Genomic DNA, 13,260 nt, shown 5'->3' with positions numbered 1-13,260 from the left:
ACTTGGAACTACTATTAAAAAGTGGCAACATCGTAGTGTCATCTGTCCCTTTCAAATCAATCTAAGAAAAAAGGGATGACACTACGATGTTGCCACTTTTTAATTTTTTCACTTTTTTGACAGAATATATATACCAGCTGCTGTATTTTAAATTTTAATTTTATTTATTATCTGTAGTAGTAACGATTTTATTATCTATGAATACCGTTTGTCTATGATGTTGGTACTTGTTCTTGAGAAAGTGGCTTTCTAAATTTTTCTTAGCGTCTTGCTTGATTACTGATATAAAATTAAACGGTTTTGTTTAGAACTAAAGTGTTTTACTGTTGTAAACTCTAAAATACTGTTTTGTGACTGTCTTCTGTGTGTGACTGTTACTAAATCACCGATTAGAAAGCAACATGGAAGCTGTGACAGTTCCGCCATGAATGCAAAATAAATAGAAATTGAGAAGGTACAATTCTATTAATCTTAAATAAAAGTCCACAATCACCTCGTATTGTAACCAATAGCAAATAGCAGTAATATAAACAAAAATACAATACTAACAGCATTCCAGTCGGCGGGTAAATCTAAATTCGATACAACTTCTAGGGGTAGGAAGTGACTCCAATAGTTTAATACAAATCAACAGCCCTATCGGTATTACGCTGTAGACTTACGGCCGTTCCCAATATTTTATCTATCTCTGGTTTTGCCCTACTAGAGATAGGAATAGCTCACAATTGACATAAAATATATGTCTCTAATGTCTAATGTGAGTTATTCCTATCTCTAGTAGGGCCAAACCAGAGATAGATCAAATATTGGGAACCGCCGTTACGGCCGTTCCCAATATTTGATCTATCTCTGGTTTTGCCCTACTAGAGATAGGAATAGCTCACAATTGACATAAAATATAATGTCTAATGTGAGTTATTCCTATCTCTAGTAGGGCAAAACCAGAGATAGATCAAATATTGGGAACGGCCGTTATACATTTTCATTTTTACATTCTGAGTAAATAGAGCATTTTCAAGTTTCAATCGTCTTAAAATTAGTTTGACACTACCTTATTAAATATTGTACTGTACAAAGGTTTAATTTCCAATTAATTTTGGATTATTCTGTTCTGACCTTTTCAAGGTTTTCATTCGACAAATATATAATTCACATTTAAATATATATTCATTTTATTTTAATATAATATAGCAAATTTTTTTTCAATATTTATGTTATTGTTAACTATTATTCATATAATGTATATTTAATTCATATATTTTCAAAATGGTAAGAGAAAATAAGTCAACATGTTTGAAATATAGTTAAAATTAGGTCCTTACTCTATAAGAACTATTAGCTTTATGTTATGTTAATTTTGTCCAGATAAACTTCTTGTGGTTTTTGCGGCATGATATTTTGTAATAACATTGTGTATACTGAATAAATAACAATTATAACAATGAACAAATAAAGCATTTAATAAATATTTTCTATTCCAGATACTGAAGTCAGTAAGACAAGTTAGAAACTTCACGATGTTGAGAGGTGGGCGTGGTGGCCGACACAGTCCCGAGCTGTATCCTCACACCCTTAAGTGTTCTAACGCAAGCGACACAAGTTCTGCATATAGTGGTAGTGACACCATGACATCAGTACATAGCTCCCTCGACATGGATGCTGAGATTGATCTTTCTGGTCTTCATGAATCCATTGTGGATTCAGATGAGGAAGAAGACTTGGAGGAGAGTATGGACAGCCTCACTGTACGTGATGCAGTAAGAGAATGTCTCGAGAAAGATCCGAGTGAAAGAAATCCTGATGACATTGAAATCCTCCTGGAATTCACGCAACACTTGAAGGCTTTCACTAATATGACACTAAATGTTCGTAGAGCTCTGTGTGCTGTAATGGTATTTGCTGTGGTTGAAAAAGCTGATACAATTGTTATGAATGATGGCGAAGAACATGACTCGTGGTCTGTACTCATTAATGGTCAAGTTGGTATTGAACATCAAAATGGTGAAATTGAGTACCTCAATGTTGGGGACAGCTTTGGTATGGCAGAGGCTACTTTGGACAAATTGTATCATAGAGGAGTAATGACTACAAGATGTGATGATTGTCAATTTGTGTGTGTCACTCAATCTGATTATTACAGAATCCTGGACCGTAGTGAAGAAAACATCAGGCGACATGAGAATGAAAATGGTCAAGTAGTGTTGGTTACAGAATATAGAGGAACAGCCAGTGAAACAGGCCATCAACAGGGTCATGTGGTTATTAGGGGCACTCCTGAACAGTTGATGTTGCAGCTTATTGAAGATAACTCCCGAGATTCTACATATGTTGAGGACTTTTTACTGACTCACAGAACTTTTATTGAAAGTCCTCTTGTTGTAGCGAAACAGTTGTTGGCTTGGTTTTCTGAACCATCAGTACGAGACAAAGTGACAAGAGTAGTACTACTTTGGGTAAATAATCACTTTACAGATTTTGAGACTGACCCCAACATGATGGAATTTTTGGAAAATTTTGAATCTGCATTGGACCATGAAAAAATGGAAAGCCAATTACGTTTACTGAATATAGCATGCTCTGCTAAGGCTCGAACCAGGAGTGTTACTTTGACTCGTTCTTCAAGAGATGAGCCACTTAATTTTACTATTTTAGGTGGATATGAAAGAGGATATGGGATTTTTGTATTTAAAGTAGAAAGACATTCTAAAGCTGAAGAAGTGGGTCTTAAAAGAGGGGATCAAATCATAGAGGTAAATGGTCAGTCTTTTCAACATGTCAGTCATGCAAGAGCCATGGAAATAATAACCAATGCAACCCATTTAAGTATTACAGTTAAGAGCAATTTATTAACATTTAAACAAATGCTCTTAATGCCAGAAAATTCACCAAGACAAAGAGGTTGTAATAATATGGTAAGATGGCAGACAGATCCAAGAGCAAGATTGTCAACTGCAGAACTTTTAAGTGATGATCCCTTAATACTTAACCCAGTATTTCATTCGCCAACAAAGAAACCACAGCAGATAAATATTAAAAAGGAACCCCAAAAAGGTTTTATGACTTTAGGCCCCAAAAGACTACAGAAGGCTTTAATAAAGATGAATATTCTTCCCAAAAATACCATAGCAGATGGCATACACAATGATGATAGTATCCTTTCAAATGCTGAATCACTTAATAAGGCTAACAGTAGTACATCATTCTACAACTCCCACAGCAATCCAGATTTGATATCCATATGCTATGATGAATATCAATCTTCAGACTATCCGGAACATGTTCTCAAAGTTTATCGACCTGATCAAACTTGTAAATATTTGCCAGTTCATAAAGAGACAACTGCAAGGGAGGTAGTTATGCTGACTCTTCAAGAATTTGGCATCACTGAACCGAGCTCCAATTTTTCATTGTGCGAAGTAACCGTTGCACAAGGTGGTATTATAAGACATCACAGATTACAAGATCACTTGCAAAATCTTGCCGAAAAAATTGGGCTTAGCTCTCGATATTACATCAAAACAAATGGAGTGAGTGAAACTCTATTACCCGATGAAATGGCACCAGAACTACTGAGGGAGAGTGTTGTTCACTTTCTTCAGCTGAACCCGCTAGAAGTTGCGGTTCAGTTAACCCTTCAAGATTTCTGCATATTTCGTCAAATTGAAAGCACTGAATATGTTGATGATTTATTTGAATTAAAAAGTAGGTATGGAACACCAATGCTGGCACAATTTGCTGGACTTGTGAATATCGAAATGTTTTGGGTTGTAACAGAAGTAGTAAATGAGCAAAATCTCGTAAGAAGATCTAAAATAATAAAAAGATTTATTAAAGTTGCCCGTCACTGTAAAGAATGTAAAAATTTTAACTCTATGTTTGCAATTATATCTGGCTTGGGACATGGTGCAGTCTCCAGATTAAGATCAACTTGGGAAAAGCTTCCAACCAAATATAATAAACTTTTTTGTGACCTTCAAATGCTTATGGACCCATCAAGAAATATGTCGAAATATAGGCAACTAGTTACAGCTGAACAGGGTAGATCACCAGTGATTCCATTTTATCCAGTCGTCAGAAAAGATCTTACATTTATACATCTCGGTAATGATACAAAAGTAGAAGGCATGGTTAACTTTGAAAAATTGCGAATGATCGCTAAAGAAGTGAGAACTCTCACAAATATGTGTAGTTCCCCCTATGATCTACTAACATTGTTAGAGCTAGGAAAGCAGCCACCTTCCAATGCAATGGTTGCTTTAAATCAGTTATCAACTGGAATGCAACAAGGACAAGTTACTGTTAAACGTAGAAAGAAAACCTCTAATGTTCCGAATCATAAAAAAATGTTTGAGGAGGCACAAATGGTGCGTCGTGTTAAAGCATACCTTAACGGCATGCACGTAGAGACTGACGAAGAGCGTCTACATGCACTTTCTCTAGAGTGCGAAAGTTCTGGACCCATACCGGCGGTTCCGCGTCGTCGACACCCGTCACCATCGCTGTCGACCACTAGCAGCGCCTCCTCTGCTAGTGAAGGTAAAAAAAGCTTCGCGGGTAATAAATTTGGCGCCGCTTCACCTCAAGCTGTGAGAAAGCTTCTTGCGTTATCTGAACCCGCTAAAACGAGGCCACATCAACCTAGACCCCCACCTTCGGGTCCCTCCCCATGCTCTCATCGTAGAGACGGTCCGGGCCCAGGAATTTGCTGCCCGCGCACCGCTCACGAGAGATCGCACTCCGATACACCCACCCCTATGCCCGTCGACTTGTCAGCTGAGAGCAGCAGTGTGACGTCGCTGGTTAACTTGCCATTGAGAAAGACCGGTTCGGCCACTTCCAGCGACAGTGGCCACGGCTCCTGCACGACGGCGAGCTGCGTCCGCCCAGTGCCGCCACCGAGAATGCCGTACAACACTTTAGCTGCGCAGGTGGCCCGCCTCGAGCGTTTGAGCCGCGCACATTCTCACGAGGGCGTCACGAGGCCGTATGATTTCTATCACGACACACCCGACGATGACGATGATGATCAGCAAGTTTCGGCAGTTTGAAATTTTCAATACTCTTATTAATGTCTATTTATATAAATCATAATAAAATAATTATTATTATGTAATCTCACGTGACCGATAGCAAGCACGAAATCTATAAATTTTCTTATATGATTACAATGTGTATGTACCCCCTTGTAACTAAGTATAAAGACTGTATAATTTTAACATTTAATTAGAATTCCTAGTGTTATATAGTGTAAAATTGTTAAGCCAAGTCTCTTTTTAATTATTATTATTATTATTAAATCTAATGTGACCCACCATGTTCCAATTTTAATATATTTAACTAGTAGCATTAATTGGTGATTTATTTAGCTGTACTCGCCTTTATATCTCTACATTCCGTTGTTTGTACATTTTAATAATTTTGATTATTATTTATAATAATGCGCAACTTAGACCAAATGATAATTAATGTACCTTTTTAATATTTACCATATCTTTTAATATTTTTGTAGCTTTGAGGACCAATAATGTGTTTGTATTTGTATGTTATTTCTTATGGTAGCAACCAGTTATAATTTGTTTATATCGTGGTTTCAATTAATTATTGTATTGTAATTGTAAATAAAACCATATAATACATTAAACATTTTTTATTGAGCATTACCTAAACTGCTCTAAGAAATCTACTTCAATTGGATGTAGTGATGGGGCAGGAATCACTAAACTGTGCAATGGGGGACCTAAATCAAAGTCTTTCATTTCTTCGAGAGTCTTAGCTGCAATATTTTGATCAGGTGCTCCGACTCTCGACAATCCAACAGCTAAACTGCTTGCTGTTAATCCTGAAAATAAAATTATTTATCAGTGGTAACATAATGTAGTAGCTACCTTCATGATCTAGGTCAGTGATTCCCAAAGTGGACCCCCACGTAAGACTAGATGGGGGTCTACGTAAGCCCTGATAAAAATGGGAGTCCACAACAGTACTGTAGGTGGAGGTCCATGTAAATTAATTTGGTTAGCAGTGAAGTGCCTTATCAACGTGCCACTTTTCTGAATAATCACTAAAGTGATGTCATAGATGTGCCACCAAATTATCATATATATTGGATCCGAGATCATTGAGTCGATGATATTGGATAATGTAATATAGACATATGATTCATTTCTTCCTTGATCATAGATTTTTGACATTTGCTGAGAGATTGGATCCAATACGGTCATAGAAATAGGTGTTGCCAGTTATTTAATATAAAAAAGAGTTTTTAATTTCTTGTTCGTTATTATGTTTCAAATAATGTAATGTAATTATTTTTCTAATTATATACTTGGATAATCTTTCTGAAATAACAAAAAACAAGCCATATTAAAAATGACGATGTCTTTTGACAAATCGAATTCTCTGAGATCTAGTAACCCTGACGTCAATACCTGTCAGCGTTAGCGCTCTCCATTGGCTATTGAAACCATATAATATGACGTAAAATAGGATCAATGAAATATGATAATGTAATATGCAGATATTATCAAATGATCATATATATTGGATCCTATTATCATTTATATATGATCATTTCTATGATCATATATGATCATAGAAATGATCATATATAAATGATAATGTAATACCCCCCTAAGGCCGCCATAATTGTCAATTTATTTGTGTGACGTTTTTGTGGTTTTTTTCTGCAGTATCTTATGGTTGGAATATCCATTAAATTGTAGAGAATATCTGAATAATAAGTATACCGTCGAAGAATTAGATGATAGTCCCTTGCTCTAATATTAATATTGTTGCGAAAACCCTTCAACTGACTTGTTTTATCGATAGTTTAAAATAAAATATGGCTTTTTATTTTGTGTTACGTATTATTTGTGTGACGAATTTTTACCCCAAAGGTACTATTTAAAGAGTCAACGTGCAAAATATGCAGTGTTAATACGGCAGCACTGTCATCAACAAAATTAAGAAAAAAAATGCTAGGTTTATTATTTCAGGAGTAAATGAGTCTAAACTGGTCGTTACGTTTTTGTAATTTATGTGGAAAAAAATAAAAGTAAATGTGAATTCTAAGGTAATAAACAGATATTTTAATGTTGTTGTATTATATTTGCTAGCGATGAGGTCAAAGGTATAAATCGCCCATTAATGCCTAGTTGCAATAAATAACCGAAATATAATCTAAAATTGTTGTAAATTCTAAGGGGGGTTTACATTATCATTTATATTGGATCATTTCTATGATCATATATAGGATCCAATATACAGGATGCAATTAAACCTACCTGGCAATTTTTTTTTGTGGCTTAGGTATCATTAGGTGAGTCCATTAAACCAAAAAAATAGGGTGTTAATTTTTTTACAATAACATATTTTATCCCAAAAAAAATCGATGCACAATGGTCACTTCATAAGTTAATAATAATTGCGATATTGCGACCGAGCTAGTACATCGCGCCGCACAGATATCCAGTCGAGATCGGTTATGCGTAGGGGTAAAGCGGGGAGGCCCGCCGCCCGCCGGTCGCCGGCGACCGTTTAGTAGGTCGCCGGCGACCGTTTAGTACCATGCGCGTAGTTGTATAGCTAACACGTAATTATTTTGTTTGTCACGGCGCCCCCGGCCCCCGCGCTTTAATTAGTGTCTGTTACAATGTACCCTAACCACGATCGAGTGTTATGAAATGTGGAGGCATAGGTGGAGGTGCTACATTTTGAGTGGCGAAAGTTTACGCGGAACCCAGAGACTGTACGAGCAAGAAAGCGTTCCTCGTCTTCGTAACAGCTGATTGATGATTCTCGAATGCAGCAGCTGTACCCTGAATCTGAATCGCGAGATAATCAAAGACTCGGATTATAGACAGTTCGCACTTCGCAACACCTGCACACGCCTAGCCAGCCTCGAAGACATGCCTCTGACGAGGTTAAAAGTGACAAAGTTGTGCTTAACAAACTTTTAAAGTAACAAACTTTTAAAGACAATGTGCAAAACGCGCTAGACTTTGCTTAGAGCAAAACGGATTGCAGTTTGAACTCGTTTGAACTATGCTAAGTGTAGACAAGATGGAAGTAAATAAGATTTAGAGGTGGGTTGTTTTGATTTTTATTTTTTAATTAGTTGTACTGTGTACATAAGTTAATTGGATTTTTAAATACGCCTAAATGCAAAGGATAAACCACATCCTTTGCATTTAGGCGTATTTAAAAATCCAATTAACTTTTATTATAAATTTCTAAAGTGCATATTTTTCGTAATTAAAAAGTTGTAATTTTCGATTCTTTTGAAATGTATCAATTAATTTTATTCTAAACATACCTGTCTACGTCCTTTACATTTGACGGTCCTAAGTTCGTCAAAGTATCAAGTACTTGTACTATTATCTATTCTGTGGTATGAAGGGAAAATTCGAAACTTATGATAATAACAAGAATGCAGTGACGGATTAGCCCTTAATCAAATTAAGCAATTGCCTAGGGCATCACTCTGAGGGGGCACCAGAAGAGTAAAGGTTCAAAGACCGATTCTAGTTGAGATACGGATAGGGGGCCCCACAGGCATGGATTGCTTAGGGCATCAAGTAGTCTTAATCCGTCACTGCAAGAATGTCAATGGAAGGGCGGCGCGGGGCCGGGCCGCGCATGTGTCCATATTTTGTGGTGTTTGGTAGGATAACTTTCGGAGGCTATTTCTCAAAATTTTGAGTGATTATAAAAGAAGAAATACGTGTATTTTTATTTTTAACAAGGATCAATATATCCAAATTTGGCAGGAAGGTTAAATTGCACCCTGTATATGATCATTTGATCATATCTGCATATTACATTATCATATTTCATTGATCCTATTTGTTTGTCCGTCATATGTGGTTTCAATAGCCAATGGAGAGCGCTAACGCTGACAGGTATTGACGTCAGGGTTACTAGATCTCAGAGAATTCGATTTGTCAAAAGACATCGTCATTTTTAATATGGCTTGTTTTTTGTTATTTCAGCAAGATTATCCAAGTATATAATTAGAAAAATAATTCCATTACATTATTTGAAACATATTAACGAACAAGAAATTAAAAACTCTTTTTTATATTAAATAACTGGCAACACCTATTTATATGACCGTATTGGATCCAATCCCTCAGCAAATGTCAAAAATCTATGATCAAGCATAGAGGAATAAATGTATGTCTGGTCTGTGGATCAAGGAAGAAATGAATCATATGTCTATATTACATTATCCAATATCATTGACTCAATCATCTCGGATCCAATATATGTCGGAGCCGACTGGTTTAAATAGCCGTTCAATCAAACAGCTAGCCCTTTGACTGAACAACGCCATTCAATCAAACAGCTAGCCCTTTGACTGAACAACGCCATTCAATCACACGGCTATACGTCGTTTAGCCGACTTGTTGACTACAACGTTCAACACTACAGCTATACGACGCTTAGCCAACTGGTTTGTTTTTGTTTTGGCGGGGGGCTGCGCCCCCCGAGCCCCCCTTTTATTTGGCGGCGGTCGCCGACTGCTGCCGCAGCACGCTCGCTGCGCTTGCTCGGCTCCCTCTCTGTTGTGGTCTAAGTTCTAACCTAACCCAACCTAACAACTTTTGGACTTTCTGGATTGTGTTTGTTTTGACCCCCCTTTCGGGGGAGGCTGCGCCCATCCATTTCATAATCCCATGATTTCTCCTCGAATATTTGTTGAAATTTTAATTCACTCGTATGTGCCTCCACAATTTTTGTCTCTTTATTAATAACACTATTAACTACTTTCTTTCCGAAAAACAACCACAAACACCAACAAACACCTGCTAGTTGACGCCATATTGTAAATAAAACGCACCTAGCGCCGCAGCGGTGCGCGCTGAACTACTTCAATTAGACGGCGGCTTTTGAATCAGCTGTAGTGTTGAACGTTTTGAGCGACTAAAATATTCAATATAAAAGCTGGACGTGTGATTAAATGGCGTTGTTCAGTCAAAGGGCTAGCTGTTTGATTGAACGGCTATTTAAACCAGTCGGCTGCGACATATATATGATAATCTAATATCCCCCTAAGTCTTTTGTGTTGCATTTGTGTTACGATTATGTTACATTTGTGTTATCGTAACACAATCGATCTATAAAGCCGAATGCATAGTGGTATTTGGACGGCCATACAATGTGTAACTAAATTAACGCATAACTTGAAAACTACTACTCGGGCTCATCATCACAAATGACTTTTGTATGGAAACAACACTGAAAATGTGAAAAAAAATATAGGTATTTTATTTTAACTGACTTCACTTGAAAAATATGGAACAGCTGATTTATTTTTTTGCTATTTAACTGTTACTTCCATACAAAAAGTTATTCGTAATGATGAGCCCTAGTAATGGTTTTTAAGTTGTGAGTTACTTACATGTTGTACACCTGTGTCAATCGACCAACCCAGACACACATTTTATCTTGTATTAAATTGTCTTACAGAAATAAATAAATAAAAATTGTAGGTAATTTATTTCGCAATTATGAAACCACCTTTATCCAAAAATGGTGTCACTTTTGTGTAACGGTAACACAAAATCTTTTGTGTTACTATTTGACAATTCTGGCGGCCTTACCCAAATAATGTTTTTTTTTTTGTAATCCTGATGCGTAATTTAAATTTTAATAATATAATGCCTCTAGCCTAACTTAGCGCTTATGTAAATTAATAACTACAATAATGAATATTATCAGTACATTTTAGTCCGCAGTATGCACCAACATTATAAAAGTGGGCCACGAAACAAAGGAGTTTGGGAACCTCTGATCTAGGTGGAAGTTGTTTCCTAGTATATATTATTATTATTATGTTGATTATACCAGTTCATCATATTATTAAATTTAATAATTGTCTCTACAAACCTGCATCACATTCATTGTTTTTTATAATTTCTATAAGCTGACTTGCTGCTTCTTTTACAGACATAAATTTCGGTTCCATGTACTGACGTACTTTCTTTGTCAGTGATTCTTCAGTAGGCTCTTTTACTTTGATATCTAAAAAACATTAACTAGGTTTAAAGATACAAGCAATAAAGAAGTATATCATTAATGTTAAATAATATTGCAATTAATGGTTATATGTTTATCTAATGAGTTATATTATATACTACCTAACACTTAACAGACATACTATTGGCTGGACATTCAATTTAACTACATACAAAAATATTAACGTTATTGTCACATTGACTGTGACAATTGAAATAGTTAATATAATTCAGTGATACTTTACTCGTTTGTGTCTCATCTCCCGCGTCGTATGAGCTAAATCAGCTAGTCAACCTACGGTCCAAGGACCTTACGGCGCCTGACAGGATTTTTAAAATGAGGGAGAAATTGAATATTTTGTTCCACTTTTAAACAACTATTTAGGTCATGCTCATTTATAGAGCATACCTTTGTTTACTTGCATGTGTGTGTACAAGGTGTTTTTTATGCCTCATTTTACGTAAAAAAATGTTATTTACAAATGAATATACTACACAGATTAACCAAGTTAGTTCCATCCATTTCACCCACACTCTGACATTGGTAAATCCTTTTACACTTTACAGAGAAAGCCTATGCTATTTAAAGTAGATAATCATTATATTAACAATATCATGGTTGACTTTCTCTATGTATACATGACTGCCTGTCTGATTTTGCCTTACTTTCATACTCATATCAGTTTATTAAGTGGCCATTAAAATGTACTAATACCTCCATTGTGGGAATAGCAGACACAATAGATTTGCAATTGTTATGCGAAAGCTGGGTGGTTCTTGGGGATTGATGGGTTAAATAAATAAATTTTACCTAAAAGACAAAGTGTATGTAAGTTTCTAGAGTAATTGTCTATTATCTTTTTAAAAAAGCTGTCCGGCTTCCAAGTTTCAGTCCAATAAGGAATTGATACAGTTTCTCCAAAGTTGTAAAGCTGTAGTCCACAACAGCTAACAGCATTCATAATTGATGCATTATGAACAATCTGAAACAGATTTATGATAAAATTTCAGAATGATATAAGAAAAACTCAGAACAATTATTATAATTAATATTATCTGTATAAATAAAATATTATTTAAGCTTATTGATGACAAAAATATCATTACATCATTAGACAATTTACATGTTCTAATAATATGTACATTTTTTCATACATAAAATAAAAATCTATGGATGCTTGGGTAGTTAAACAAAACTATTCAAAAAACAATTACCTGCGTCTTCACACCTAATTCTTTGGCACGCAGTAGCATGTCAGTATGTGTAGTTGCTCCTAAAGGATCTCCTACAACTAATAGTGCAATATCCTTATCTTTTGCTTCTTGCAGTATGCCATCTATGCTACTTTCACATATCTCACGATCAGCTATTGTAAGTGGCCTTCCATAGAAATTTTCCTGCAATTGTTACTTGCAAAATAAATAAACAGTCACACTGCTTAGGCAGTTTGTTTTATATAAAGAAAAAAATAAAAATTCAATGGTAATGAAACAATTTTTGTAACAACAATATAGGTATAAACCTATATTGTTGTTAAAAAAAAATTAACTTACCAATATTTCTTTACCAACAGTCAGTATTGATGTGTAGCCCTCTAACAGTACTTTATCACATTGTTTAACTATTTCTAGGCCTTTTACAGTTATATCTTTTGCATCCCCCAGACCTAGGCCGATTAAATAGAACATATTATTGTAAAAGCAAACACAAAGTTCTAAGAGTGCACTCACTAACGACGACACTTTATTACTATTTAAATACAACTTATCGCACAAAACAGGGAAATAAAATTATTCGAATTTCTAACCAAGAAAGAATAAAAACAATGAGCAGTGTGGATTTTTTATGTCATTTGGATTTTTTTTTCTTATTATGGCACTTCGGCTATATAACCATGGCCAGTGTCAAGTATTAATAAGTAGTAAAACATGTTGCATAAATTTTTCAGCATCGTTTCTTTATATCGTCAGTACAGGTCAAAAGTCTAGTCAAAGTCGAAGTAAAAAGTCAATACAGTCAAGGAGTCAAGTCGCTCAAGCTCTAGCTCTATATTCAAACAAAAAATTATGAAAATTGACTTTTATTAATCTGACTGAAAAGATATTTTGTTTCCAACACTTCATTTGCCCCTACCTGGCTACGCCCATGACACCATCAATATTAAATTATATTACACTGCACGGCATATTACACTGTACAGTGTACACTGTACAGCGTCTACTCATGGTCTACACTGGTCTA

General features: G+C 35.6%; 2 protein-coding genes across 2 annotated transcripts; one reads left to right on the top strand and one right to left on the bottom strand.

Moving 5' to 3' along the window:
• Positions 1 to 221: 221 nt before the first annotated feature.
• Positions 222 to 5,637, top strand: LOC121725917 (rap guanine nucleotide exchange factor 2). The gene is made up of 2 exons (XM_042113094.1): positions 222 to 454; positions 1,482 to 5,637. Exon 2 carries the CDS (start codon positions 1,518 to 1,520, stop codon positions 5,046 to 5,048), a length of 3,531 nt encoding a protein of 1,176 aa, XP_041969028.1. The 5' UTR covers positions 222 to 454; positions 1,482 to 1,517; the 3' UTR covers positions 5,049 to 5,637.
• LOC121725918 (diphthine methyl ester synthase) lies at positions 5,633 to 12,834 on the bottom strand. The gene is made up of 5 exons (XM_042113095.1): positions 12,573 to 12,834; positions 12,234 to 12,416; positions 11,830 to 12,001; positions 10,891 to 11,025; positions 5,633 to 5,839 (listed from the first exon to the last, which is right to left on the bottom strand). Exons 1-5 carry the CDS (start codon positions 12,705 to 12,707, stop codon positions 5,658 to 5,660), a joined length of 807 nt encoding a protein of 268 aa, XP_041969029.1. The 5' UTR covers positions 12,708 to 12,834; the 3' UTR covers positions 5,633 to 5,657.
• Positions 12,835 to 13,260: the final 426 nt, after the last annotated feature.

Source organism: Aricia agestis, chromosome 4, assembly GCF_905147365.1.
Source record: "Aricia agestis chromosome 4, ilAriAges1.1, whole genome shotgun sequence".
NCBI lineage: Eukaryota > Metazoa > Arthropoda > Insecta > Lepidoptera > Lycaenidae > Aricia > Aricia agestis.
Note: the sequence above shows the minus strand (reverse complement) of the source record. Positions and strands in the feature narration are given on the sequence as shown.